The 25,275-nt window shown below is 54.5% G+C and overlaps 2 protein-coding genes across 5 annotated transcripts; one reads left to right on the top strand and one right to left on the bottom strand.

The window, feature by feature from the left end:
* Window positions 1-256: 256 nt before the first annotated feature.
* Window positions 257-7,035, bottom strand: ZNF319 (zinc finger protein 319). 3 transcript variants are annotated; one of them, XM_087420177.1, is made up of 4 exons: window positions 6,142-7,035; window positions 5,248-5,336; window positions 2,152-4,142; window positions 257-1,921 (listed from the first exon to the last, which is right to left on the bottom strand). In XM_087420177.1, exons 3-4 carry the CDS (start codon window positions 3,886-3,888, stop codon window positions 1,907-1,909), a joined length of 1,752 nt encoding a protein of 583 aa, XP_087276303.1. In that variant the 5' UTR covers window positions 3,889-4,142; window positions 5,248-5,336; window positions 6,142-7,035; the 3' UTR covers window positions 257-1,906. The 3 variants fall into 3 exon arrangements, with proteins under 3 accessions (XP_087276303.1, XP_087276301.1, XP_087276302.1); XM_087420175.1 differs by having other exon boundaries at window positions 257-4,142; XM_087420176.1 differs by having other exon boundaries at window positions 257-4,142; window positions 6,741-7,034.
* Window positions 7,036-7,152: 117 nt separating this feature from the next.
* Window positions 7,153-23,871, top strand: USB1 (U6 snRNA biogenesis phosphodiesterase 1). Of its 2 annotated transcripts, none has more exons than XM_087420178.1 (7): window positions 7,153-7,319; window positions 7,987-8,153; window positions 10,059-10,242; window positions 17,716-17,769; window positions 20,117-20,222; window positions 21,452-21,579; window positions 22,807-23,871. In XM_087420178.1, the coding sequence occupies exons 1-7, from the start codon at window positions 7,222-7,224 to the stop codon at window positions 22,904-22,906; spliced, it is 837 nt and encodes a 278-aa protein (XP_087276304.1). In that variant the 5' UTR covers window positions 7,153-7,221; the 3' UTR covers window positions 22,907-23,871. The 2 variants fall into 2 exon arrangements, with proteins under 2 accessions (XP_087276304.1, XP_004431714.1); XM_004431657.3 differs by having other exon boundaries at window positions 7,157-7,319; window positions 21,452-21,535.
* The last annotated feature ends 1,404 nt before the right edge of the window (window positions 23,872-25,275 follow it).

Below are 25,275 nucleotides of genomic sequence, written 5' to 3'. Positions count from 1 at the left end.
GCCTCCATACATGACTCCATTTAATTCTCACAACTAAGCAAGGCAAGGGTTTACCTCCCCATTTTACAGATGAGGCAACTGAGTTCCAAAGAGGTTAAGTGACTTGCCCAGAGTCACATGACCAGAACGTTCAAAACGCAGGATTTGGATCCAGCCTTGTGTCCCAATCCCAAGCCTGCCACCCTGGCCTGCACACCTCTGCCCCTCTCCGCGTCCCATCATCCCCCTGTGGAAGAATGACCAGAACAAGCAGGGCTTTGGTCTGTGATGGTCAATGTCTTTACTTCTAAAGCATACATTGGACTCACTATATATTAACATCAAAAGGGGCTATCTAAAATGGAGTCATTCTTTTTAAAAATCCAGATTCTCACATTTTTATATAAGATCCAAAATGACATGAAATTAAACTATACAATGTTATGAATAGTATAACAACTGCTTTTAGAAAGCAAAATGAAAGGAAAAAATTAGCAGTTGAGACTGCTGTCAGCCTGGGTTCCCCGTCTTCTGAGGCATTGTGACTGGGAGCCAGCACCGAGGGGAGCACCAGCCCCTCTCTGCAGGCACAGGAAGAGGACCCAGGCAGGCAGAAGAGGCGGACGGGGGCTTTTCAGACTTCTTAAGGTGAGAGGAGGACAAGGCGGGTCTCCCTGCTCCTCTGGGCCCTTGGTGCGTGCACTGACTCAAGTCTTCTTTTAGGACCCATGACCAGGGGAGAGGGCTGGAAGTGGGCAGAGGGAAGAGCTGGGTTCAAAACAATCTTTTCAATAATAAAGGTCCTCTGGGCTTCCTGAGGAGGGCCCCGGCTGTCCAGAGATCAGTTGACTCCAGCTACCCACTGGTTTCCTTAACAACTCTCTTCCTCTGCCCACTCCCTATGCCTTGGACATCCTCGGCTCCACGAGCCCTGTGGGCAGCCAGAGACCCAGGGGGACCCTCGGAGTACCCAAGGGAGAATGCTCTGGCCTTGGACGTAGCTGGATGCTGTCTAGAACATCTTGGCAGTGCAAGACCCCTGGGGTCCAGGCCAGCAGCAGGACTGACGGGGGAGGGTTCCCCTGGGCCAGGAGGGCACTGTGGAGTCAGATGCCATTCCCACAGTCCTTTCGCCTCCCCCACCCTGGGTACCCAGGCCTGGTCTTGGCCCTGAAGCAGGGCTGGGGCGAGCTGATTAGGGCCATGCCCTTGACGCTTTGGTTCACACAATTCAAGTGGGTGGACACTTGTTTGCATCCCCTGGGAAGATCATGGGCTCAGCCCTGCTTCCTCCCAGACACCAGGTGGTCTAACAATCCCCTTCTTTCACATGGGCAGTTCTATCTGGCTGACAGCACATTCCCTACCAGAGCTTGGAACCATGCTGCCCAGGTGGGAGGGGCACTTCTAAAGCAGTGAGATTAGACGTCGGTGCAAAGGCTGCCTTTCCTCCTTCCCCATCTGGGGACCCTCTGACTGTGTCACAGGAGACTTTCTCTGCTTCCTTCCTTCTGGGTGGGCCGACTGCTCTCCAGGGAGACGCAGCCCACAGATGTGCAGCCCTCCTGTACGTCTCACCTGTCAAACAGAGAGGAAGCATCGCCCCTGGCTGGAGCGGAGAGGCTTGTGGCTCATGGTCTGTCCTCCTGGTCCCCAGGACCACATCACAAAGCTGGCCTTCTCCCTCAAACAACTTGAAGGGGGATGCCCTACCTCCAGCCCACCTCTGGGGTCCGGCCCACCTCTGGGGTCTGGCCCTTCTCCCAGGCCCTGCCATGACCATCCTCTTTCCTAACCTATCTGGTTTCTAATCAGGCTGAAAGGACTGGGAAGGTTGGGCTGGCACCACCCCCTCCTGGGGTGGAGAGAGGCCACTTGACTTCCAGCCTGGCTCCGGTCCCCCGGAGACAAGGGAGGCTGACAGCTCTCAAGAAAGCGAATCCTGTAATGGAAAAGAGGTTTGTGGAATCAGGGCCAGCCACAGCAATCTGGGTCCCCCCACCTCCAGGCCGGTACCTGGAGCGCCAGGCACCCACACCCTCCACCTGCCCAGCGCCCTTTTGTCCTCAAGCCCAGGGCCCCGGAACGCGAGCTGGATGGAGGGCTTGGTGTAAGGAGGCTGGGCGGGGCCCGGCGGGGCGTGGCATGGACTCAGGGCAGGCAGGCGGCTACCTGGTAGGCGCCCTCGGCAGCAGCAGCGGCCGCGCTGTGCTGCGCGCTGTGCTCCTGCAGCAGGGCCACGTCCAGGAAGCGCTCGCCACACCACGCGCACTTGAACTGCTGCTCCCGGGCGTGCACGCCCTGGTGCTTGTTGAGGTGCTCCCGCTGCTTGAAGGCCTTGTCACAGTTGGGGCACTTGTAGGGCTTCTCGCCCGTGTGCACCCGCCGGTGCCGCTGCAGGTCTGACGCGTACTTGAAGCGCTTCTCGCAGTCCGGGCACTTGAGCGGCTTCTCGCGGGCTGGGTCGCAGCGGTGCTGCACGAACTCGGAGGACGAGAAGAAGCGGCGTTCGCACAGGGTGCAGCGCAGGGGCTTCTCGGCCGCCGAGCAGTGGGCCAGCTGGTGCTTCTGCAGGGCCGACGCCCGCTTGTAGGCCTTGTTGCACACCGGGCACTTGAAGGGCCGCTCGGCCGCGCCCGGCAGGCACTTGTGCCGCAGCAGCTCGGCCGACTGGTCGAAGCCCTTCTGGCACACGGGGCACTTGAAGAGGGTCTCGAGGGTGTGCACGTGCTGGTGGTAGAGCAGGTGGCTGGGCTGCCCGAAGCCCTTCTCGCACAGGCCGCACTTGAAGGGCTCCTCGGTCTTGTGCGTGCGCCGGTGCCGCATGAGCGCGTACTGCTGCTTGAAGCCCATGGGGCACAGGTCGCACTTGAAGGGCCGCTCGGCGCTGTGCGTGCGCTCGTGCTGCCGCAGGTCCGACGGCCGCTTGAAGGCCTTCTGGCACTCGCCGCAGCGGAAGGGCCGCTCCCCGCTCGGCGTGCACGGGTGCTGCAGCAGCTCCGACGACTCCTTGAAGTGCAGCTCGCACACGTTGCAGCGGAAGAGGTGGTGCTCGCCCGAGTGCGCGTACATGTGGCGCACCAGGTGGGAGCGGTGTTTGAAGGTCTTCTCGCAGACCGCGCACTTGTAGGGCCGCTCCGAGCTGTGCGTGCGCTTGTGGTGCACCAGGTGGGACGACTGGCTGAAGCTCTTGTCACACAGCGTGCACTTGTAGGGCTTCTCACCCGTGTGGATCCGCTCGTGCCGCGAGAGCTCCGATAGGTGCTTGAAGGGCTTCTGGCAGATGGGGCAGCTGTAGGGCTTGTCGGCCTGTTCAGCAGGAGCGACGGTAGGGGGCGGGGCTGCTTGGGGCAGCGAGGGGGCAGCAGCGGCCGCTGGCTCAGCCGCCTCGGCGGGCTTGTAGGTCTTCTCGCAGATGGAACATTTCACGAGGCCGCCGGTGCCACTGTGGGCGCTGTGATGCTGCGCCAGCGAGGTGAGCAGCGAGAAGCCCATCTTGCAGACGCCACAGACAAAAGGCTTCTGTTCCGCCTGCACACACTGGTGCTCCAGCAGGTCAGTAGCCTGGTGGAAGATCTTGAGACACTGCGTGCACTGGAATGAGCGGTCATGGCCTGCCAGGCACTGGTGCTCGTGCAGGCTGGACAGGTGTGCCAGGTCGTGACCACAGACACCACACTTAGGGCCCGGCTCGCCTGCTGCCTGCAGGGGCGCATGCTGCGGGGGCTGCAAGCCTGGGTCGGGCTGCAGGAGGATGCCATAGACGGCACAGCCCAGCGGGTTCTCAGCTGTGCCCGGGGGCAGTGTGTGCTCGGCCAGGGCTGGTGGTGGTTCTGCATGGTGCTGAGGCTGCGGAGGCTGTGGCTGCTGTGGCTGCGTCTGTGGCGGCTGCTGCCAGCTTTCCGACATGCTTGGGAAGATGAAACAGGGTTTGGAGAGTAATGGCTTCAGTTTCCCCGCTTAAGGTGACCCAACCCAGAGAGAGAAGTTGCCCAGGATCAGGTATGGACAAGGACCTCAGACAAGGCACAGAAGAGGGTCTGGTCAGACGGCCCAAGTCATTAACCGAGACGGACTACAAGGCTCTGCCTACAGGACGGGGGGCTCTTCGAGGCAGGGTGCCAGCAATGCCAGGGAGGCTCTGCCTTCCCCGATGACGGGTTCTGTAGAGAAGAGAGAAATCATGAGCATGAGGCAGGGACACGCAGCTGTTCCCTGGGCCTTCTCCCTATTCTGCCTGCATGTGCCACATTGACATAAACCACATCAGGGCTGGGAGGTCTGCTCTCTTCACACACCAAAGAAGGCTGCTGGCAGCTCAACTTCTCCAGCAAAGCGGATGCTGGCTGCCTCCACCCCCACCCACGCTCAGGCCGCCATCCCTGGGCCAGGGCATCCCAGCCTCCCAGCTCACTGCCAACCCTCTTTAACCAGCTGTCTCACAGGTGAGAGTCTGGGGTGATCTGCCCACAATAAAAGAAGTCACAAATTCTGCTCATGCTCCAAGGCAAGAAGGAGGGAAGACCGACCAGTTAGGGCCGTGGTGTCCAAAAAACAATAATTTTAGCAACATAATTTTTCTTTGCAAATAAGTTCTTACTTGGAAACCCAATATATAAGATGGATAAAAGCAGAGAGGCCTCCATGGGGTCTGCCAGCTCCTCTCCCACTGCTGCCCTGAATCTCAACCCAGGACATCATTCCTCAGGAGAACGGCCTGCTGGGTCTGAGGTCTGGGAGGCCAGCCTTCCCAGATCCGAGGGCCCAACAGCTAACAGTCTCAGTTCACTCAATATTTACAACAACTACACGGAACTGAAGACCATCTCAAAAACCTTCTCCCGTGAGGGGCTGGCCCACATCCCTCTCCACCACCCTCCGCCCTGACCATGCACCTGTTCTCTCTCCACACAACAGGCTGAATGGCCTGGCAGGGAGCTGAGCCAACGCATGATGGGGGTTAGAGGACAGGTCCCCAGACCCACCCAGCCTGGATGTCTACACAGCAGAATTCCCCACTCTAGTCATCTCCCAGAGCACCAAGAAAAAAGTCCTAAATCCTCTGAATCTGACAGTGTCAAGGCCTGCAGGAAAACGTAAGCAATTAGGAGTTTGCCTCTGCAGTGTGGGAAGCAGCACACTAACCATGGAGCCTTTCTCCTCCTCCCCTTTCCGGAGACAGCCCTGTTCCCTCGCTCCAAATCACTAACATTCTGGGTAATCAATGGAAGGTAAAGACCACCCGGCCCAAGCAAATCTCTAACTCACCACTTTGTGGCAGCATAAGGTAATGACAGGGAAAAGGAGGAACTTTCAGAATCAGATGCAACCGGCTTTCAGGTTCCTGGCTCCTCCGCCTGTAACATTGAAAAGTTTCTAAGTTTTCTCCCGAGGGAAAGAGGAGAAGGTAGGGGATGCCTTCACAGGCCAGCCTGGCCTCTAACTGTTCTGCCAAAGAAACATAACAGTCAGGCGAACGGCTGTCATCCTCAGCATCTTCCGGGAAAGGAGGAAGGAAAGGAGCGGCTCCGGGTGGAGGCAGCAGGTTGCACGCGCAAGCAGGTACTGAAGCCTCCCCAGGAAAGAGGGAAGCGGAGCTACTCTGAGCGCGGTCTAGGTCCGACTGCGGCAACCCAACTGTTCTTTTCCGGCATGAATGGCTGCCAGACCCAAGGTCCCCGGCCCTGGGCCCCCAGTTCCACTGCCCACCCCGGCTCCCCTGCAGGAAAGTGCAGCCAGGAAGCCTCTCTGATCACTCCGCAGAGAGGAGGAGAGACTGGGGTAAGGGAGGCAAGGGGAGGCCCCCACCTGCGCCCCACCCCAGCCATTCCTCCTCCCTGGGAAACCGAATGAAAGCTGATCACCTCCCCGCCGGCACTGCCCGCCGGCCCAGCTGGGCGGCCTCCTGTCAGCCCTCGCCGGGAATGGCCTGGCCGCTGCGGCCCGAGCGCCGGCCCCGCGGGCGACTGGGCCCGGGGAAGGCCCCAGGGCCGGGGCTGGGCCCGGGAGCGGCTGCGCGTGGAGGCTGGCCTGGGCCGCCCAGGAGCTCAGGAGGCCACCGGGTCGGGCCGGAGGTGGGGGGGCGGCCGGGCCGGCTGGAGAAGGGGTGCGGCGGGCGCGGGAGTGGCCCCCAGACGCGGCCCCGGGCGCCCCGCCGCTCACCTGCTCCAGGCCGCCCGCGGGGTCAGGCGCGGGGCGAGTGGCGACCGGCTGCTCTCTCTGCCGCCCCTTTATTCCGGCTCCATCGGCGGCGGCGCGGCCTACGCGCGCTGCCAATCCCCGGCCTCGCGTAGCGGCGGCGGCCGGCCCGGGGGCGGGGGACGGGCTAGCGGCGGCCGGAACCGAGGAAGCGACGTGCGCGGCCGGGATAGCGGGGCCGGGGCGGAGGAGCGCCGGGAGGGCGGGCGGACAGACCGATGGCCTTGCAGAGACCGGCGGACAGGCGGGCGGCGCGGGGGCCAGGGAGGCGGGGCCGGGGGAGGAGCGGCAGCCGGGGCGGCGGCGGCTGCGGGAGGAGCGGGCGGCGCGGAGCGAGGCCGCCCCCTGCCGGGGACCCCGCGGCCGGGCCGGGTCGGACGGCCGGGCGCGCGGGGTGGCTCTCCGGTCGCCCGGCCGGCACGCCTCCGCTGACCCAGGGAGGGCGCTCCGCTTCCTACTACTCTGCTGGGCCTTAGGGGAGGGGGCTCCCGGCCTGGCCCCCGGCCTGACCCCTGCACCTGAGAGGAGGGGCCCCCTAGACCCTCTGATCTTCTGGCACTGACCCGCCTCTGACTCCTCAGTTTGCTCTTAGGGGAGGGGCCCCCGGAGTCAGACTTTGGACCAGCTTGAGCAGGGGCCTCCGGGACTTCTGATCCCGTCCGCGAGGACAGGGATCTCCGCTGGGTCTAGTGCGCTGACCGCTGACTCAGGGACTGTCCGTGGCTGGGAGGTCTGGTCCCGGGTGGCTGCAGACAGAGCCGCGGACAGAGAGGTGAGGGCGCAGAGCGATCTGTGCAATGGGCACACGAGGCTGGGGGTTTCCAGGAGACTACACTTAGCGGTCGAAGCGCAGCGAGCAAGCAGGCAGCGTGGTCCGGGTGGGTAGAGCCTTTTCTAAGGTCCTGCCGGGCCCCGCCCTCCAGGCCCCGCCCCGGGGCGGGGCTAGCCCGGGCCCCGCCCCCGGGAGGGCACTTCCGGCTCCGCGGAATTCCGGGCGCGGTGCGGTAGCCGGCTGACCGGTCCTGCTGTGGTGGAGGAGGCCCCATGAGTGCGGCGCCCCTGGTGGGCTACAGCAGCAGCGGCTCGGAGGATGAGGCCGAGGCCGAGGCCCGGGCCCGGCCGGGGGCTGGAGGCCGCCATCGGTGAGGAGCGAGGAAGGCTTTCTGGGGAGGGGACGGGTTCACGCGAGACCCCGAGGGGACCCGAGGGTCGCGGTGGGGTGGGGGGGTGCAGGGCGGCTCGCGAGGAAAGGAAAAGGGGCACAGGGAGAAAGGAGGATCGGAGGACAGCCCCGGACAGAGCCACAGAGTGCCCCCACCTGGCTAGGCCGAGGTTAGGAGGCAGGAAACGTGGGTTGGGGTCCCGTCTCCGCCGCTGGCCCACTCCATCTCCTGGCGCGCACCGCTGTACCACCCAGGGTCTGTTTCCTCACTGTCAGGTAGAGTCCACCTTACAGAGGAGGGAACTGAGGTCCAGAAGGGGCACATGACCTGCCCAAGACCGCAGAGCTAGGAAGTGCTGCTCCAGTCCAGTTAGGGAATTCACCTCTGAACCACACATTGCTGCCTGCCCAGTTGGTTCCCGTGAGGACCACACTCCCTGCAAAGTCTGCGTCCTGGAGTCGTTGGGAGACCCCAGTGAGACAATACTGGGGACAGAGCTTTGTGGTTATCTAGAAGCTGCTTACTGCACCTGGTGAGAAATAGACACAGAGTCACGTGTATAAGGGGTTTACAACTTTCCTTGTATGTACAGAGGTGGAGAACGCTAGCAGGATAAATGTGCTCTCTTTCTTTTTTTGTCTTGCAGTGGACAGAGCCCCCTTCCCAGCCAGAGGTTGCCAGTCCCAGACAGTGTGCTGCACATGTTCCCGGGCACCGAGGAGGGGCCTGAGGATGACAGCGCAAAACATGGGGGCCGCGTGCGCACCTTCCCCCACGAGCGGGGCAACTGGGCCACCCATGTCTACGTCCCGTGTGAGTAACGTGTGAAAGGCCTGTGGCTGAGACTGATAGGTGCCTTTTGGTGGGAGGCAGCTGGCCCCAACCAGGGGGAAGAAGCCAGAGACCTCTGACATTGGTGGTGGGAAAGAGATGGACTCAGCAGAGGGAGAAAGAGTTTCAAGAATTGGGAAATTTTTCTGTAAACTTGGTTTCAGTTTAAATTCATTGCCTGAAATATATTTTATTTATTTATTTATTTATTTATGTTGGTGAGGAAGACTGGCTCAGAGCTAACATCCATTGCCAATCCTCCTCTTTTTGCTGAGGAAGATTGGCTCTGGGCTGACATCTGTGCCCATCTTCCTCTACTTTATATGTGGGACGCCTGCCACAGCATGGCTTGATAAGCAGTGTGTAGGTCCGCACCCGGGATCCAAACCCACGAACCCCAGGCCGCTGAAGCAGAGCGTGTGAACTTAACCACTATGCCACCCGGCCGGCCCCCTGCCTAGAATATTTTTTATTAACTCTGAGTATAATGTTCTCCCTGCTCGTGAGGAGGTGACTAAGGGAGGGTGTCGGGCAGCGTCAGGGCCATCCCAGAGTGCAGCTGCAGCTGGCACTTCATTTCTAAGAGGGCCCTACCAGGGTTCCAGCCCCACCCTGGCCCTAATGAGTGAGTAGCAGGCAGGAAATGTCCAGGCTTCAGCGTCAGACCTCGCTCCACTACCCACTACTCTGGGTGCCCCTTATTAAGTTACTGGACTGCTCAGAGCCTCAGTTTCCTCATCTCGAAAATGGGGACAATAGTGATACCTATCTCCTAGTACTTTTGTGAAGATTAAATCGGCTAATCTGTGTCAAGTTCTTAGCACAATACACAGAGTAAGTGGTGGCTCTTATTAGTTTGTGTTAGATCAAGTAATCTCTTGGGACCTCCATATCCCCATCCACAGAATGGAAATGGTTCTCTATACTGCCTGTTTACCAGGACTTTTGGACAAACTGAGTAACACACTGGGTGTGAGCAGACTGTTAACCCTGCAGCTCTAGTCACATGTTTGATTAAAAAATAAATAATATGTGAACATACGATGGTTGGCATTGTAGTGTTCTTTGTCTTTGTGAAAAATTAGGAGCATTCTAAATGTCTATCAGGAGATTCTAAATGTCTGCTAGGAGACTGATTAAAGAAAGGCGCTGTTTCTGATTGTGGATTACTGTGGAGCGGTGATCACGAGCTCGACCTCTGTACTGAGAGGAAGGGTGTGCAACACGTAGTGTTAGATGAAGAAAGCCAGTGGAAGAACAGTTTCAATGATATGCTCTCATCTTTTTTAACAAATAAAATATGTTCATTAGTACATGCACTGGGAAAAGGCTTTTTGACAGGCTTTATCTCTAGGGTAGTAGTCTTGCAGGTGGGGTGTATGCACCCCGGGGAAGAGGTCAGGATGATCCATTAGGAAGAAAAGTATTAGAACTTTTTTGTGTATTTCTTTTTATCTCGTCTTTTTAAATTTCCATTCTTGAGAGTGTACATTGTATAACACACATAATTTTACAAAGTAGCACACGTTTGTATTTATAAATAAATACACAAGTATTGCAGGTATGTGTGCAAGCTCCTTTTACTAATGGCCCCTGTGATCAAAATAGTTTGGAGACCACTGTTCTAGGTGGTAGGATTTCAGGGGCCCCTGCTTTCTCCTTTGCATTTCCTTTTTGCTTGGATTCTTTCCAATGAGCATGTGGGTGTTACTTCTGTAACCAGAAATACATATTAAAATATTACTACAATATATAGACATAGGCTGCTGTGGAAGTAATTTTCTCCTAAAACCCAGAGTAAAAAAGGCCTCTGCCTTCTCGGCTTCTCCATTCAGCCATGCCACCCTGGCTAAGGGAACAGCCACCCTCTCCACTCTCCCCCTCCAGATGAAGCCAAGGAGGACTTCCTGGAACTCCTTGACGCGTTGCTGCCCCACGCCCAGACATACGTCCCCCGGCTGGTGAGGATGGAGGCGTTCCACCTCAGCCTGTCCCAGAGCGTGGTTCTGCGTCATCACTGGATCCTCCCCTTCGTGCAGGCTCTGAAAGACCGCCTGGCCTCCTTCCCGAGGTGAGTGCCGAGTGCTTCCTGCTGCCCCGCGTCTCCCTCCCCTCCAAGGCTCCTCTTCCTGTCCTGAGCTACTGTGGAGATATAAGTGTGGGGTGTGTTACCCCAGCAAGCAGGCCAAACCTGAAGGTTAGAACACTGAACTTCTGGGGCCGGCCCCGTGGCGTAGCGGTTAAGTGCGCACGCTCTGCTGCTGGTGGCATGGGTTCCTGGGTGCGCACCAATGCACTGCTCGTCAGGCCATGCTGTGGCGGCGTCCCATATAAAGTGGAGGAAGATGGGCACAGATGTTAGCCCAGGGCCAATCTTCCTCAGCAAAAAGAGGAGGATTGGCATGGATGTTAGCTCAGGGCTGATCTTCCTCACACAAAAAAATAAATAAATAAAATGATTAAAAAAAAAAAAAAGAACACTGAACTTCCAGGGCTGCCTGCTGCACATCCTGTGTGACCTTGGGCCACACAAGCTCAGGAGGCTCCCGAGGCCTTGTCTGGTGTGTAAGTCATGGGAGTGGGGGTGGCTGCCTCAGAGGGACTCGTGAGTGAGATGAGGTCATGTGTGCCCTCAGCGTGGCACGTGGCGAAGGGTCAGGACTGGACCCGGCTTCTGGTCTTGTCTACCAGTCTAGGGCTTTCTTTCTTTAACTATTTTCATTCCTCTTCTTCCTACCAGAAATGCCTTTCCTCCTAGACTTGGCCAGATCAAAGCCCCGCTCTTTCATTGAGGCTCTTCCAATGGGCTCCCCCAGAATCCCTCAGTCCCGGGGATCGTCTGGTCCTGTGGTTGTTTACACCCCTAGAGCTCATTTCACTCATCCTCATATCCGGTCATTCCCGTGTCCATCTTCCCCTCTGGAGCCCAGTTCAGGCCCAGGAATGCGCTTCTCTGAATCACCACACATCTTTTCTCGAGGTGCTTTCCTCACTGTAGGCATCAAATGCGTGTTTGCTGAATGACTGAGCAGGCAAGAGGGAGCCCAGAAATCATCTTCTGTATCTTCTGAATGTTCGTTCTAGAAGGAGCCTCAGAAGCCATCGACATGGTGGTTTTCTCACCCTGGTTTTCTCTGCAAAGCCCTTTCTTTAGATGAAGTGTACACGAAAGCCCAGACGTGTAGACATGTAAGAGAGAGAAAAACAAAAATCTTCTAGCTGAAGGCCGCAGTTCGGGAGGCCTTAGGAGGAAGTCCATGGAGCTACTCTGTCCCGTTGGAGAACTGCCAATTTAGTCTAACCCCCTCTGACAGCCGGAGGAGAAAGGATTTGCTCCAATTCAGCTAGTTAGCCAGAGAATCAGAACTAAAACTCATCTCTCCACCTAATTCAGCCCTCGCCCCTGCTTTTCATTGTCATTACCAAATTTATTGAGCCATATGTGTATTAGTCAGAATTCTCTTGATCTCAGGTGCCAGAAATCCAACCCCAAGTCCTTTAAACTGAGGGGGACTTACAGGCTGGTGTAACTAAAAAGTTCAGAGGTGGCACTGGCTTCGTGCGTGAGTGGATTGGGGTGAGCAGATGTCGGATGGCACCTGACTCACCATCTCTCGGCTCTGCCCCTCTCTGTGTTGGCTTCATTCTCACGAAGGCAAAGGAGGCCCCCAGCCTCTCCAGGCTGCTGGTCTACCAGCCTGGAAAGAGAGCCTTCTCTTCTAAGAGCTTCAGTAAAAGTCACGGGAATGACTTTGATTGGTCTGACTTGGCTAACATGCTCTCCCTTTGTGAGCAGAGTTAACAAAACCCTTTCCCCTTCTACATGAGAATGCTTCAGTTATCCTGCTTCTAGTCTGTTCCCTGGATAAAGCTGTGTTCACGGGCCACATCACTTATGGTGAAAATGACTTACTGGCACACTGCATCTGGGCTGGGAAGACCGTGAGTGAACTAAGCCCCTGGTGGGAAGCTCGGCTCTGGGCTTCCCTGCATGCAGTGGTCCTTTAACTGGGCGAGTCCCTGGCTGGGAACTCTGGAAACTTTGCCCAAGGGCCATGACAAGAGATGTTGGTCCCTGGGGGTCATGGATGTAGCTTGTTCTCTTGCTTACTTAGGGACCAGAGAACAGCACCTGGAGCTGGGTTGGGACCCTTGATGCTGCCCTTCTGGTGCACGGTGTTTCCTAGCCCGTGTCCTGAATGAAGCCGGGCCACGTGACCTCTTCAAGTTTGTCTGGTTGAGCCTGAGATGACCAAGAGTGGGCAGTGCACCTTTGATTCTGTTGCTACGACTGAGGGCATGCCATGCCCTGATTGACCAGGCCTGGGTCAGGTATGCACCCTTGGAGCAGGGGGGTGGAGACCACTCCACTAGCACAGAGTGGGAGAGCAATCTTCCAATACGAGGTTACCAGGAGAAGGGGTGTTGGTTGGTGTATTAGGGCTCTCCAGAGAAACAAACCAGTAAGATATCTATGGATATATATAAGAGGAGGTTTATTTTAGGAATTGGCTCACGCAACCTACAGAGGCTGAGAAGTCCACTATCTGCCGTCTGCGAGCTGGAGAACCAGGAAAGCTGGTGGTGTAATTCAGTCTGATTCCAAAGTCCTGAAAATCGGGGGGCTGATGGTGTAAGTCCTGATATGAGCCTGGAAGCCTGAGAACCAGGAGTGGCAATGTTGGAGGACAGGAGAAGATGGATGTCTCAGTTCAAGCAGAGAGAGAGTGATTTTGCCCTTCCTCTGCCTTTTTATTCTATTCAGGCCCTCAGTGGATTGGAAGATGCCCACCCACAGTGGGGAGGGCCATTTGCTTTACTCAGTTCACCAATTCAAATGCTGATCTTTCTGCAAACACCTCACAGACACACCTGGAGATAATGTTTTACCAGCTATTTGGGCATCCCTTAGCCCAGTCCAGTTGACACATAAAATTACCCATCACAAGTCCACCCCTTGTCGCCTTGATACCTGTATGCATCTCCTTAAACCAGACTTAGTCTCCAGGTTAAGATGGTAACAAGGTCATAATTCTGCCTGACATGATACAACTGTCCTGTATGCATCTGAAAATACGCTAATCCCTTCCCTGGAAAAGGAGGGAAAGTTCTTAAGTGATGCCTACTTTTCTCCTGATATCCCATAACTTGAATATTATGATATAAAATAAACAATACTTAAATACTGATGCAAAGTCAGTACATCTTATATTACATGGGGAATAAGAGAAGAAAGAAAACATAATAGATCTATATGTACACACAAACGTATTCATAATAAAATAAGGAGGAAATACTCATGACAGTTACAGTCTTTGTTTCTGTAACTGGTCACATGGTCGCAGCTGGTATTTATAACTACCTTTTACTACCTAGTCTGTATTCCCTTTGCCTTCAGCAGGTACGTCAGCTGGTTGTGGTTCTTTACCTGGAGGAGTGACCCAAACCTTCATTCCTAAAGGATCTGGCCCGTTACTTATCCTGCCTGGATGGGGTGGTTGTAGTTTTCCATTGACCTTAATCGCAGGGCATGGTAACACTCTGAGACGCCCTAAGGGAGCTCCTGTTTTCCAGACATGTCTTCCTTACCTCCATTGTGGAGCAGTAGTCGGGTTTCCCGTTGGTAGTCAGGATCGGTCACCCCAGCCAACACCATAATTCCCTTTCTATTGAGTCAAAGGCATGAGGAGGGCCGGCCCTGTGGCTTGGTGGTTAAGTGCGCGCGCTGCGATGCTGGTGGCCCGGGTTCGGATCCCGGGTGTGCATCGAGGCACCACTTCTCCGTCCATCCTGAGGCCGAGTCCCACATACAGCAACTGGAAGGATGTGCAGCTATGACATACAACTATCTACTGGGGCTTTGGGGGGAAAAAATAAAATAAATAAAATCTTAAAAAAAAAAAAAAAACAAAAAAAAACAAAGGCATGAGGAGCCCCAAGTGGCCAGCTGGCAGTCTTAACTTCCCATTCAATGGGATCATTATGTCTCCTGGTGGAAGCATTCCTCCCTTTGCAGCTAAGACCTCTAGGCCACCAGAGCATAAAGTTTGGGAACAAACTTTATGGAAGCAAAAATTTCGCTAGTGGGTCACTAAGGTAATAGTGAGTGGTGCCCCTCCCATTTCCACCCCTTGATTCCTGGATCCATGAATCCTGGCTATGGGGGAAACAGCACCATATGTTGGGTGCTGATTCAGAGCATAGACAGCCTTCTGGAGAATGTTGCCTCAGCCTGCAAGGTACTGCTACCTGGCTGGCACTGTAACTGAGTCTTCGGAAGGCTATTTCACTGTTCTCTGAAGCCAGCTGCTTCAGGATGGTGGGGAACATGGTAAGACCAGAGAATCCCATGAGCGTGGGCCCATTGCTGCACTTCTTTTGCTGTGAAGTGAGTTCCTTGATCAGAAGCAATGCTGTGTGGAATACCATGATGGTGGATAAGGCATTCTGTAAGTCCATGGATGGTAGTTTGGGTAGAAGCATTGCATGCAGGGAAGGCAAATCCGTATCCAGAGTATGTCTCTTCCACTAAGGACAAAACACCGCCCCTTCCATGATGGAAGCAGTTTAATGTTATCAACCTGCCACCGGGGAGCTGGCTGGTCACCCCGGGGAGTTGTGCCATATCAGGAGCTCAGTGTTGGTTCCTGTTGCCAGCAGATTGGGCACTCAGTGGTGGCTATAGCCAGGTTAGCCTTGGTGAGTGGAAATCCATGTTGCTGAGCCCAGATACAACCTCCATCCCTGTCCCCGTGGCCACTTTGTTCATGAGCCCCCTGGGCAATGACGGGTGGCTGGGGAAGGAGGATGACTGGTGTCCACAGACTGGGTCACCCTATCCACTTGATTATTAAAATCCTCCTCTGCTGAGGTCACCCTTTGGTGAACATTGACACAGGACACGAATATCCTCATGTTTTTGCCAGTTCCAAGAGGTCTATCCACATATCTCTTCCCCAAATTTCTTTGTCACCAACTTTCTAATCATATTCTTTCCAAGTCCCTGGCCATCCAGCTAAACCACTGGCCACAGCCCTGAGTCAGTATATAATTACACGTCTGGCCATTTCTCCTTCCAAGCTGAGTGAACAACCAGATGCACTGCCCAAAGTTCTGCCCACTGGGAGGATTTCCCTTCACTGCTGTCCCTCAGGGCCGTCCCCGAGAGGGGCTGTGGTGCTGCAGCTGTCCACTTTCGGGTGGTGCCTGTACATTGTGCAGAACCGTCTGTCAGCCAGGCCCGAGTTTTCTCTTCCTCTGTCAATTGTAGGGAACTCCCCATGAGGCCACAGGTGCAGGCTGGGAGAGAGAAGGCAGTGTAGTAGGAGTGGGGACCATGGGCACTTGGGCCACTTTTCACGTAACTCATTTGTACCTTCAGGGCCTGCCCAGGCCTGATTGTATACACCACTTCCACCTGGTGACGGAGTGCTGCTCTGCAATGCCCAATTATGACTTGGTGGGTGAGACAACACGGTTCCTGATGGGCAGCTGAGGGCGCATGGTATCTTGGTGGCCCATGGTCAAGCATTCAGTCCCTACTATGGCCCAGTAGCAGGCCAAGAGCTGTTTCTCAAAAGGAGAGTAGTTCTCTGTGGATGTTGCAGGGCCTTCCTTCAGAATCCTAAGGGTCTGCACTACGATTCACCCACAGGGGCCTGCCAGAGGCTCCAGACAGCATCCCCATCTGCCACGTCAAGCATGGGACCTGCTGGATCATGTGGCCCACGTGTCAGAGCAGCTTCACAGCAGCCCGGACCTGTTGTTGCAGAGCCTTCTCTTGTTCTGGGCCCCACTGAAAACTGGCAGCTTTTCAGGTCACTCAGTAAACGGGCCCGAGTAACAGACACACCCAGATGAGGAAGATGTTGCCTCCACAATCCAAAGAGGCCCACTAGGTGATATGCCTCTTTTTTGGTTGTGGGAGGGGCCAGATGCAATAACTTATCCTTCACCTTAGAAAAGGGATATCTTGACACGCCCCAAACCAGTGCACCTCTAGAAATTTCACTGAGGTGGAAGGCCCCTGAATTTTTGTTGGATTTATTTCCCACCCTCTGGCATGCAAATGTCTCACCAGTAAGTCTAGAGTAGTTACTACTTCCTGGTCACTAAGTCCAGTCAGCATAATGTCATCAATGTAATGGACCAGTGTGATATCTTGTGGAAATGAAAGGTGACCAAACCCTGCAAAATAATTATGACATAGGGCTGGAGAGATGATCCACCCCTGAGGTACGGCAGTGAGGTGTACTGCTGGCCTTGCCGGCTGAAAGCAACTGCTCTGGTGCTCTCTGCTAACAGTTATCAAGAAGAGCATTTGCGAGCGGAGCCGCGTGCTGGGTCCAGGGGGTGTGCTGTGTTGCTCAAGCAGCGGCAGCACATCTGGAACAGCAGCTGCAGTGGGAGTCGCCACCTGCTTAGGTTGATGGCGATCCACCGTCGTTCTCCAGGACCCACCTGCCTGCCACACAGGCCTCGGAGGAGAGCTGAACAGAGATGCGGGCATCGCCACCCCTGCGTCTTTCGAGTCCTTCGTGGTGGCGCTCATCTCTGCAGTCCCTCCAGGGGCGCGGGATGGCTTTCGGTTTACTATTTTCCTAGTTAAAGGCAGTGCTGATGACTTCCACTTGGCCTTTCCCACCATAATAGCCCTCACTTACCTGGCTGAACCTGATGGTCCCTGTGGAACGGACCTGAGTGGTGGGTGGCTGGGTGTTTCTGCCCAGAGACCCACTTCCCCTCATTAAAGCATCATAGGTGAGAGCAACGGCTTTGGAATCAGCAGGCTGGAGTTCAAATTGGGGTTCACCAAATTCAATGTCGCCAAGCTTCAGTTTCCTTGTCTGTAAAATGGGCGTAATTATCTTGCCTGCTCACAGAGATGATGTGCACGAAGCCCTCAGCTCAGCTCCTGGCACATGGGAAATGTCCTTGTTATGGCTCAGACTAGATGGGAATTGTCTTTTTTTTCTTTCTCCTGCTGAGGAAGATTCGCCCTGAGCTAACATCTGTTGCCAGGCTTCCTCTTTTTTGTATGCGGATCACTGCCATAGCATGGCTGACGAGTGGTGTAAGTCCATGCCTGGGATCCGAACCTGGGTGACTGGAGCGGAGCGCACCGAACTTACCCACTACGCCATGGGGCCAGCCCCCAGAATTGTCTTTTTTAAACCTGCAAGGAACAAATTGGCCCTTTAATGATCTATTATCACCAACTTGATGAATAAGACTTTCTCAGTTCCCATCAGTAAAGGGAGATAGTCTCAAATTGTTTATTTGAATGAACTGCTATTAATAAACTAAAATTTTTGGTAGCATCTGAATGATGCTTTCTATTAGTTGGACTGGGTGATTATTTAAGGTCTTGTCCAGCTCTAACATTTTAGAGTTCAGCTTACCACCTGTATAATAGGATGACAATACTAAGTGTGAAATGAGTTAACTATATTTTCAAACTACTATTTTTTAATATAAACTATTTTTTCTGATTTTTTTCTTATTATTCTTCCTGAAATGTGGTCTCTCTTCTTCTGAATTTCAGATTCTGCTTTACTGCCAACCGGGTAAAGATTTATACCAATCAAGAGAAAACCAGGTGAGTCTCCCGCCTCTGCCCCCAGTCACTTCCAGAAGATTCTTTGGACTAAAGATTGTCTGTCCCAGGTTTTTGTTTGTTTGTGTTTTAACCAACTCTATGACTACAAAGGCAGCTGTTCCCAAATGTGAACCTTTCATTAAGAAAAATAACTAGGGGAGCGTGGGGGGAGGGGCAAAGTAGAGAAAAACATCGTGGTATAGAGAGAGAAGCCTGAGATGGAACGAAAACCCGGGTTCCTACCCAGCTCTGTCCCCAACTTAAGGTTTAGCTCATCTCTTCACCTCCGTGACCTTCCGTTTCCACGCCGTCACATGCTTACCCTTGATACATCCACAACTGGGCAGTTGTGGGGCTCAACTGAGCCAAACAGGTTTTGATAAGTATTAAAGTATTGAAGAAATTGTTATTATCAAGGCTTCGAAGTGAGCCTTTCTGTGTGATCCACTCACTGGGCTGCCTTCTCTTAGCACCTCTGAAAGGAGGGCTCACTCATTCATTCACTCATTCTATGCTGCACAGATTTATTAAGCGCTTGCTCGAGCCAGGCACTTGCTGTGTACTGCAGATTCAGCAGGAAAACGTCCGCACAGTCCCTGCTCTCAGGGATCTTACATCCTGTAGGGGAGACAGATAATAAAGTAAACGAGATCGTTAGTAACTATGGTGTGATACAATAGACAGTCAGGAGCGGACGGCCAAGGAGGGCACCAGGGAGGTGACATTTGCTGGCAACTTGAGGATGGGAAGGAACCAGCCTTGGGAACAGGTGCTGGCAAGAGCCTCAAGTAGAGGATACAGCAAACCAAGTAACTCGGAGGCAGGAAGGAGCTTGGCGTGTTTGAGGAGGCCAGTGAAGTGGAACCCGGGGAGCACGTGGGAGAGCAACAGGAGATGAGCTGGGCAGGGTTAGCTCATGCAGGGCCCTTCAAGGTCAAGGGAAGGAGTTTGGATTTTCAGTGTAATGGAAGCCATTGGGGGATGTGAACAGAGGAGAGACATGATCTCATTTATGTTTGTAGATGTCAGTCTGGCTAGATCGCGTCTGCGTCTGTGGCTACTGAGTGGAGGCGAGTGGTAAGAGAGCAAAGGTGGACGCAGGGAGAGCAGAGAGGAGGCAGGTGCCGCCAGGTGAGGGACCAGTGGTGGCCTGAATTAGGGCGATGGCAGTGGAAGAGCCAAAAAGTGGACACATTCGTAATATACTGGAGGTAGAATAAACTGGAATTACCAGTGGGTTGAATCTGTGTGAAGGGGAAGAATCAAAGTAGATTCCTGGGTTTGGGGTAAATAATGACCCCATTTTCTGTGATGGGAAGCACCAGTGGGATGAAAATCAAAAGTTGTCCTTTGTACCTGTTAGGCTTTGCTGCCTGTGAGACCGCCAGGTGGAGATGTCACGTACGCAATTGGGTATACAGGAGAGGGGCCAGCTGGAGATAGAAATTTGGGAGCCATCGGCCTGTGTGATATTTAAAGCAGGGCTGGGTGAGATCAGCCCACTGGAGAGTGCAGATGGAGCCTGTGAGAGGGCTGAGGATTGAGCCCTGCAGCCTGTGGGCATTTAGAGGTCGGAAAGAAAGGGCGGCAGAGGAGAAACAAGGAACCAGAGGTGGGATCAAACCAGGACTGTGTAGTGTGTGGAAGCCAAGAGAGACAAAGGTTTCCAGGAGGGAGGAGTGAGTGGTGTCAGGTACTGCTGAGTGGCCATGATGAGGACAAAGAAGTGTCCACCAGATGCGATAACACGGAGGTCGTTGGCCGCTTTACGAGAGCAGTTCCCGGCGAAGTGGGTTGAAGATGAGAGGAGAGGTTTAGAGACAGTGAAGGTAGACACATCACCTGAAAAGAAGTTTTACTGAGAATGAGATGGGGTTGGCTGAAGATGTGGGTTTAAGGGAGGGTTTTAAAGATGAGAGAGCATGTCTGAGTGCTGATGGGAAGGGAGCTGGTGCCAGAGAGTGAAGTCCTCGAGAAAGGGTCGAGACTCGGGAGCAATGATGGAGAGCACGGATGCAGAGGCTTTGGGGTCTGTAGACTTGGCAGTGGCAGATGTAGGCGTTCCCTCAAGGGTTGTCAGATCCTGGGAGGGAGGAGAGACGTGGGGTTAGACTTGGGGAAGGAAGGTTTACAGACAGAGGAGGGAGGATTGAAAGAGCATTCTGCAGGGGAGACAGATAATAAATTTCAGAGAGCAGGAAAGTGAACTGTCCCAGAGACAGGGAAGGAACCCATGGCCCAGACCTCTGGGCTTTCTGTCTGTCCATCCTCTGCCCCAGCGCGGGTGGCTTATGTTCTCAGAGGCTGCGTCTCACACCGTGTTGTCTCCACTTCTGCCTCCCCGCAGGACGTTCATTGGGCTCGAGGTCACCTCCGGGCACGCCCAGTTCCTGGACCTGGTTTCAGAGGTAGACAGAGTCATGGAGGAATTTGACCTCACCACTTTCTACCAGGTAATGATCAGGGCTTTTTCTTCTGCATGGGCCCATCTATAACTGGAATAAAACCAGCCTTCAAGAAGCCCTCGTGAGAGGAAACTGAAGAGCCCTCCAGAACTTTCCCATGTGAAGTGTCCTGAATGCCAGCCTGCCGAGGACACACACCCCTCAGAGATGAGGGCTCTGGGGTGTGGTCAGATGTGGCCCACCCAAAGGCCAAGATTTCTTAGAAATCTTTTGTTATATCTTAAATATGCACGAGATTTATGCCTTCTATTCCATAACGTATCCACGTTTATTTTTATATTTTTTAAGAAGTCATTTTCCCAAATGTTTTTTAGTAAAAAATTAAAAACACTGCAGGAGGAGTTGTAGCTTCACATACCTTCCTGTGCCTTGCCCCTTGCCCTCCAGGGGGACTTGAACTCCCAGCTGAGTATCAAGCCTTTAAAGGGCCATTGGTTTTGATATATTCTTTTAAAATCATGCTGAGGTATATAAGTATGAATTTGAATAGAGATAATTACTATTTCTTCATAATTTTAGACATTTTGGGTTTTGTTCATTTCATCCTCAAAAGTCTGTCATCTATTGAAATGTGTTAGATCAGAAAATAGAATTGGAGCTGGGTTCTCTTCCACGTCCCAGATTTAATGACTCTGTGATATGTAAAGAAGAGCCTCTGAGAACAGGAGTGTCTTAGTCAGCTCAGGCTGCGTACAAAATACCACAGACTGGGTGGCTTACGCAACAGAAGTTTATTTTCTCACAGTTCTGGAGCCTAGAAGTCCAAGATCAAGGTGCCCTCAGGCAGAGTGGGGAGGACTCTCTTCCCGGCTCGTGACAGCCGTCTTCTCCCTATCCTCACATGGTGGGAACAGGAAGCAAGCTCTCGCTGTCTCCCATAGGGGCACGAATCCCATCGTGAGGGCCCCACCTTTGTAACCTCATCCGAACCTAATTATCTCCCAAAGGCGCCATCTCCAATACCATCACAGTGGGGGTTAAGGCTTCAACATATGAATTTGTGGGGGGACACAATTCAGTCCATAGCCAGGACCACCCCAGGGCTGTTTGATCTATCTGTGGAGGGTGCTTGGGATCAACACTGAGGGTCTGGTCTCCCAGGGGGCAGGCCAGGGGTCCCCTGGGATACCGTGACAGCTCCGTCACAGACCTGCCGCGATGTCTGGACCTGCCTTGACCTCCAGGTGACCGCCTGCCTCCCTGCTGTTCTCCCACAGGACCCTTCATTCCACATCAGCCTGGCCTGGTGTGTGGGCAACGCACGACTCCAGCTGGACGGGCAGTGCCTGCGGGAGCTACAGGTGAATTCCCAGGGCGGGAGCACAGAGGGTGCTGACCTCCAGAAGTGATGGGCTAGAGGGTGGGGAGGGCGAGGGAGCCGATTGGCCCTGAGGATCAGGCATGCAAACCTGAATGCCTGGGAAATCACAGACATGGCATGAGACCCAAACACCTTACCTCGCTACTCAGAGTGCAGTCCTGGACCAGCAGCGTCAGCATCACCTGGAAGCTTATCAGCAACACAGACTCTTGGGCCACACTCACACCTAAGAAACCAGAATTGCATTTTAGCAAGATATCTAGGGCTTTGTGTCACTGTTAAAATTTGAGAAGCACTGCCCTAGAACACTGATCTGGAGGATGCTGCAGGCCTCCCCTGAAGTCCTGGCCCCTCGCCCAGAGGGCAAAGGCGTGGGTGCCACAGGGGCCTGGCAGATGTTGGAAATGAGTGAAATGTGCCAGGTGTAAAGAACATCCACCCTCGTGGCCTTGCTTGTATTTGAGAGGGAGGTGATATATTTCCCTTTCCCCAGTGCCCTCCGAGGAGCTGATGCTCCACCTCTGAGCACCGATCAGCCCTGCAATCCTGGGAGGTCGGACCTATCAGCCCCACTTTGAAAATGAGGAAATGGATGCTCAGAGCCCTGGATTACAGAATCCAACAAAACCAGGACTGGGACCTGGGGCTGCAGGAGCCCGAAGCCAGAGCTCTTTGCTGCCTCCAGCGTGGTTAGGGGGAGGAGACAGTGGGGAGTGTTGCCGTGCAGGAATGTGGACCTAGTGTTGCTAGCACTTCTGTTTTCAAGAGAAGCCAGAAATCTGGATTTTTATGTGCAATCTCCCTATTTTCAAAGGTTTGCAGCTAATATGTATTTTTTTAAAAAACACATTTTGCAAGCCAAACAAAACATGTGCAGACAGGATACAGCCCAGGGCCCTCATCAAATAGCCACCTCTGCTTCAGCCTAACCACACTGGAGGCCACAAAGAGCTCTGGCTTCGGGCTCCAGCAGCCCCAGGTCCCAGTCCTGGTTTGGTTGGATTCTGTAATCCAGGGCTCTGAGCGTCCGTTTCCTCCTCTGCAAAGTGGGGATGATAGGCCCGACCTCCCGAGACTGCAGGGCTGATCGGCCAAGAGAATAAGCGCAGAGCCTGGAGCCTGCCTGGCCCTCGGTCTCCCCTCAGCACTGCCTCACCTCTGAAGGGTCCCAGTAGGCGGGGTTGTTTGCAGTGCCCTCTGGGTCCCTGATTCCCCTTCAAGTGACTCTCCTCTCCCGGCTCCTGCTTTAAGGCGATTGTGGATGAGTTTGAAGACTCCGAGATCCTGCTGCGCGTGCTCGCCGGGCAGGTCCGCTGCAAGTCTGGGAACAAGTTCTTCTCGATGCCTTTGAAGTGAGCACCAGGGGCCGTCCGTGTCCCAGGCCCCTCTGCAGGCCAGGCAGAGACGGAGGAGCCTGCTCAAGTTGATGGAGATGCTCCCAGCCTCCCGCTGGGAGACTGGCCCGAGGTGCAGCCACTCCTGGTTGTCCCTGGGGAATGGTTCTCTCCTGATCCTTTTAGGTCACAGGTCGGGTACCACTGTGTTGTGGTCATTCCCGGAAGTCACCAGCAGAGGGCAGCCTGGACTTCCTAGTTCTAGGTCTATGGTGGTTATGCAAAAATAAAAAAATTGGGGGTCACCCGGTGAGCCCACTGTACTCAGCCAGAATCCCCACTGTAATCCTTCCAACAAGGGGCCCCTCCCCCACACTCCCCCTTCAGCTGTTTGCATTTCGATGCCACTGGCCTCAGACCAGGGTTTTTAAAACCATCATGCCTTGGCTCATCCCTGCTCAAGCCAGGACGAAGGGTGCTTCAATGGGTCTGTCACCATCCCTCCTTGAAGTGTCACTTTTATTTATTTATTTTTAGTCTCACCTCCTCCTATGCCAGCAGAGGCCATTTCAGGGCCAAGGTACAGGGTGCTAATTTGTGGTTCAGCCTCAGTTTTCTCCATTCCTTCCTCCCACTCGCCCCCAGCCAGGTGCCTGGGGAGATGAGCAGATGTTTCATTTTGGCCTGGCTCCTGGCTTTAAGCCAGGCCTCCAACGCTCTGTGAGCTCTAGCTTCCCATCAGCTTTCCCAGTCACAGTTCTCTTTCTGCTGCCTCCAGCTCCCTGCTGTGGCCTGTGGGCATCCTGAGGGGGACACGGAGGACGGGCCGGGGGTTGCACAGGGTTTTTATTCATCAAGCCCTCACCAGAGCAAAGGACCAGTCCTCTCTGATTGCCGTCTGGATTTCTGATGATGGATGGAGAGATATTTTTGTGTTAAATAGTTTTAAATTATGTTCAGCAAATAAAAATGGTGGATTTTGTCTTGGACTGCTTCTATTCAACTAGGTGAAAAGATGAGTTTCCTCTGCCCCTGTCTTCTCCAGCAGGCTTCACAATCCGGGGGGACACTTGGGAGTCTCTGTTATGACTTGTAAGGTGGCCATGAGAGGTGTTAATGATGCCTGAGTGAAATGAGGGTGGAATCCCCAGCCTGCCAGGCCTGCACACCAGAGAAGTCTACCTACCACATCTGGCCCAGGGCAGGGCCCGTGGCAGGGGGTCACTGCCCCCATTCCTCATCAGTGTAGGCACAGACATTTAGACCTGACACAGCTCTAACCCTTTCACAGGCCTGTCAGGACCCTCTCATCTGTTTCTCCCAATAACCCCCCAAAAAGTAAACTGAGTAGGAATGATGATTCCACTTTTACAGAGGAACAGGTTCAATGACCTGCCTGGGGTCACGTGAGCGATCAGCGGTGAGGCCCTGCATCTGCCCTAACCTCAGTCCCACCTTAGTGCAGCCCTGCCACCGGCGCCTGCTCCACCCCAGCCTGTGGCTCTGGCTCCCATTCTGCCTCCTGCGCCCCTGCGCTCCCCGAGACAGGCTCCCAGTCGCTGCGCTGACAGACCCAGGAGATCACAGTCTGTGCCTTGTTCCCCAGCCCCACTGCATTGATCTGCTGATTCAACTCCGACTGGTCAGTCGGTTCTTCTGGCTTTTGAGGTCATGCTAGAGAGAGAGAAGCCAGGCATCCTTCCTGGCATGCAAGGACCACAGCAAGTCCACTGTGCAGCCAGCACTTACTGACAGCTGCTCTGTGCCAGGCCTTCAACTGGGGCACTTGGTGAATCAGACTCATGCAGCCTTCTGGATGCTCACAATGGCAGGGACTGGGAAGTGCAAGCGAGGCCACCCAGTTTCCGGCAGGTTCCAATTTCAGGATGGAAGCCAGCCTCCAACAAGGCAGGTTCTGTGGGCACAGACCACCTGATTGTCCTTATCAGAGACACCAAGCCCCCATCTTGGGCAGACTCGCTCTTCGTGGGTGGGGGCCACGTGTCATGGAGCACCACCATTAACAAACCCAGGAGGACTGCCGGGCGGTCCCCTGGGGGAGAGGTGGCACGGATGGAATTAGGGTGCAGCAACTTTGAGGAATGGGCCAAGATCGATAACAGGCTCTTCACTGGAGAATGGAAGGTGGTGATGGAGGAAGGAAGTGGGCGATCACTGAGGGGGGAGGGGTCGGCAGGCTGGGCCGTGGAGGCAGGCGGCAGGGGCTTGGCGGGCACCCAGACATTGAGTGTGCCGCTGGAGAGGAGCGCGTTCATGAGCCAGCGCTCCGCTGACAGTGCAAAAGCAGCTGGGGCTCTTCCATAAGAGGAGATGTGCTCCGGAGACAGAAGACAAGACCAGCGCAGGCTGGGGTCCACCCCTAGGC

Source organism: Ceratotherium simum, chromosome 30 (assembly GCF_057802395.1).
Source record: "Ceratotherium simum simum isolate JZ-2026a chromosome 30, ASM5780239v1, whole genome shotgun sequence".
NCBI lineage: Eukaryota > Metazoa > Chordata > Mammalia > Perissodactyla > Rhinocerotidae > Ceratotherium > Ceratotherium simum.
This window is presented reverse-complemented; position numbering and strand designations above follow the sequence as displayed.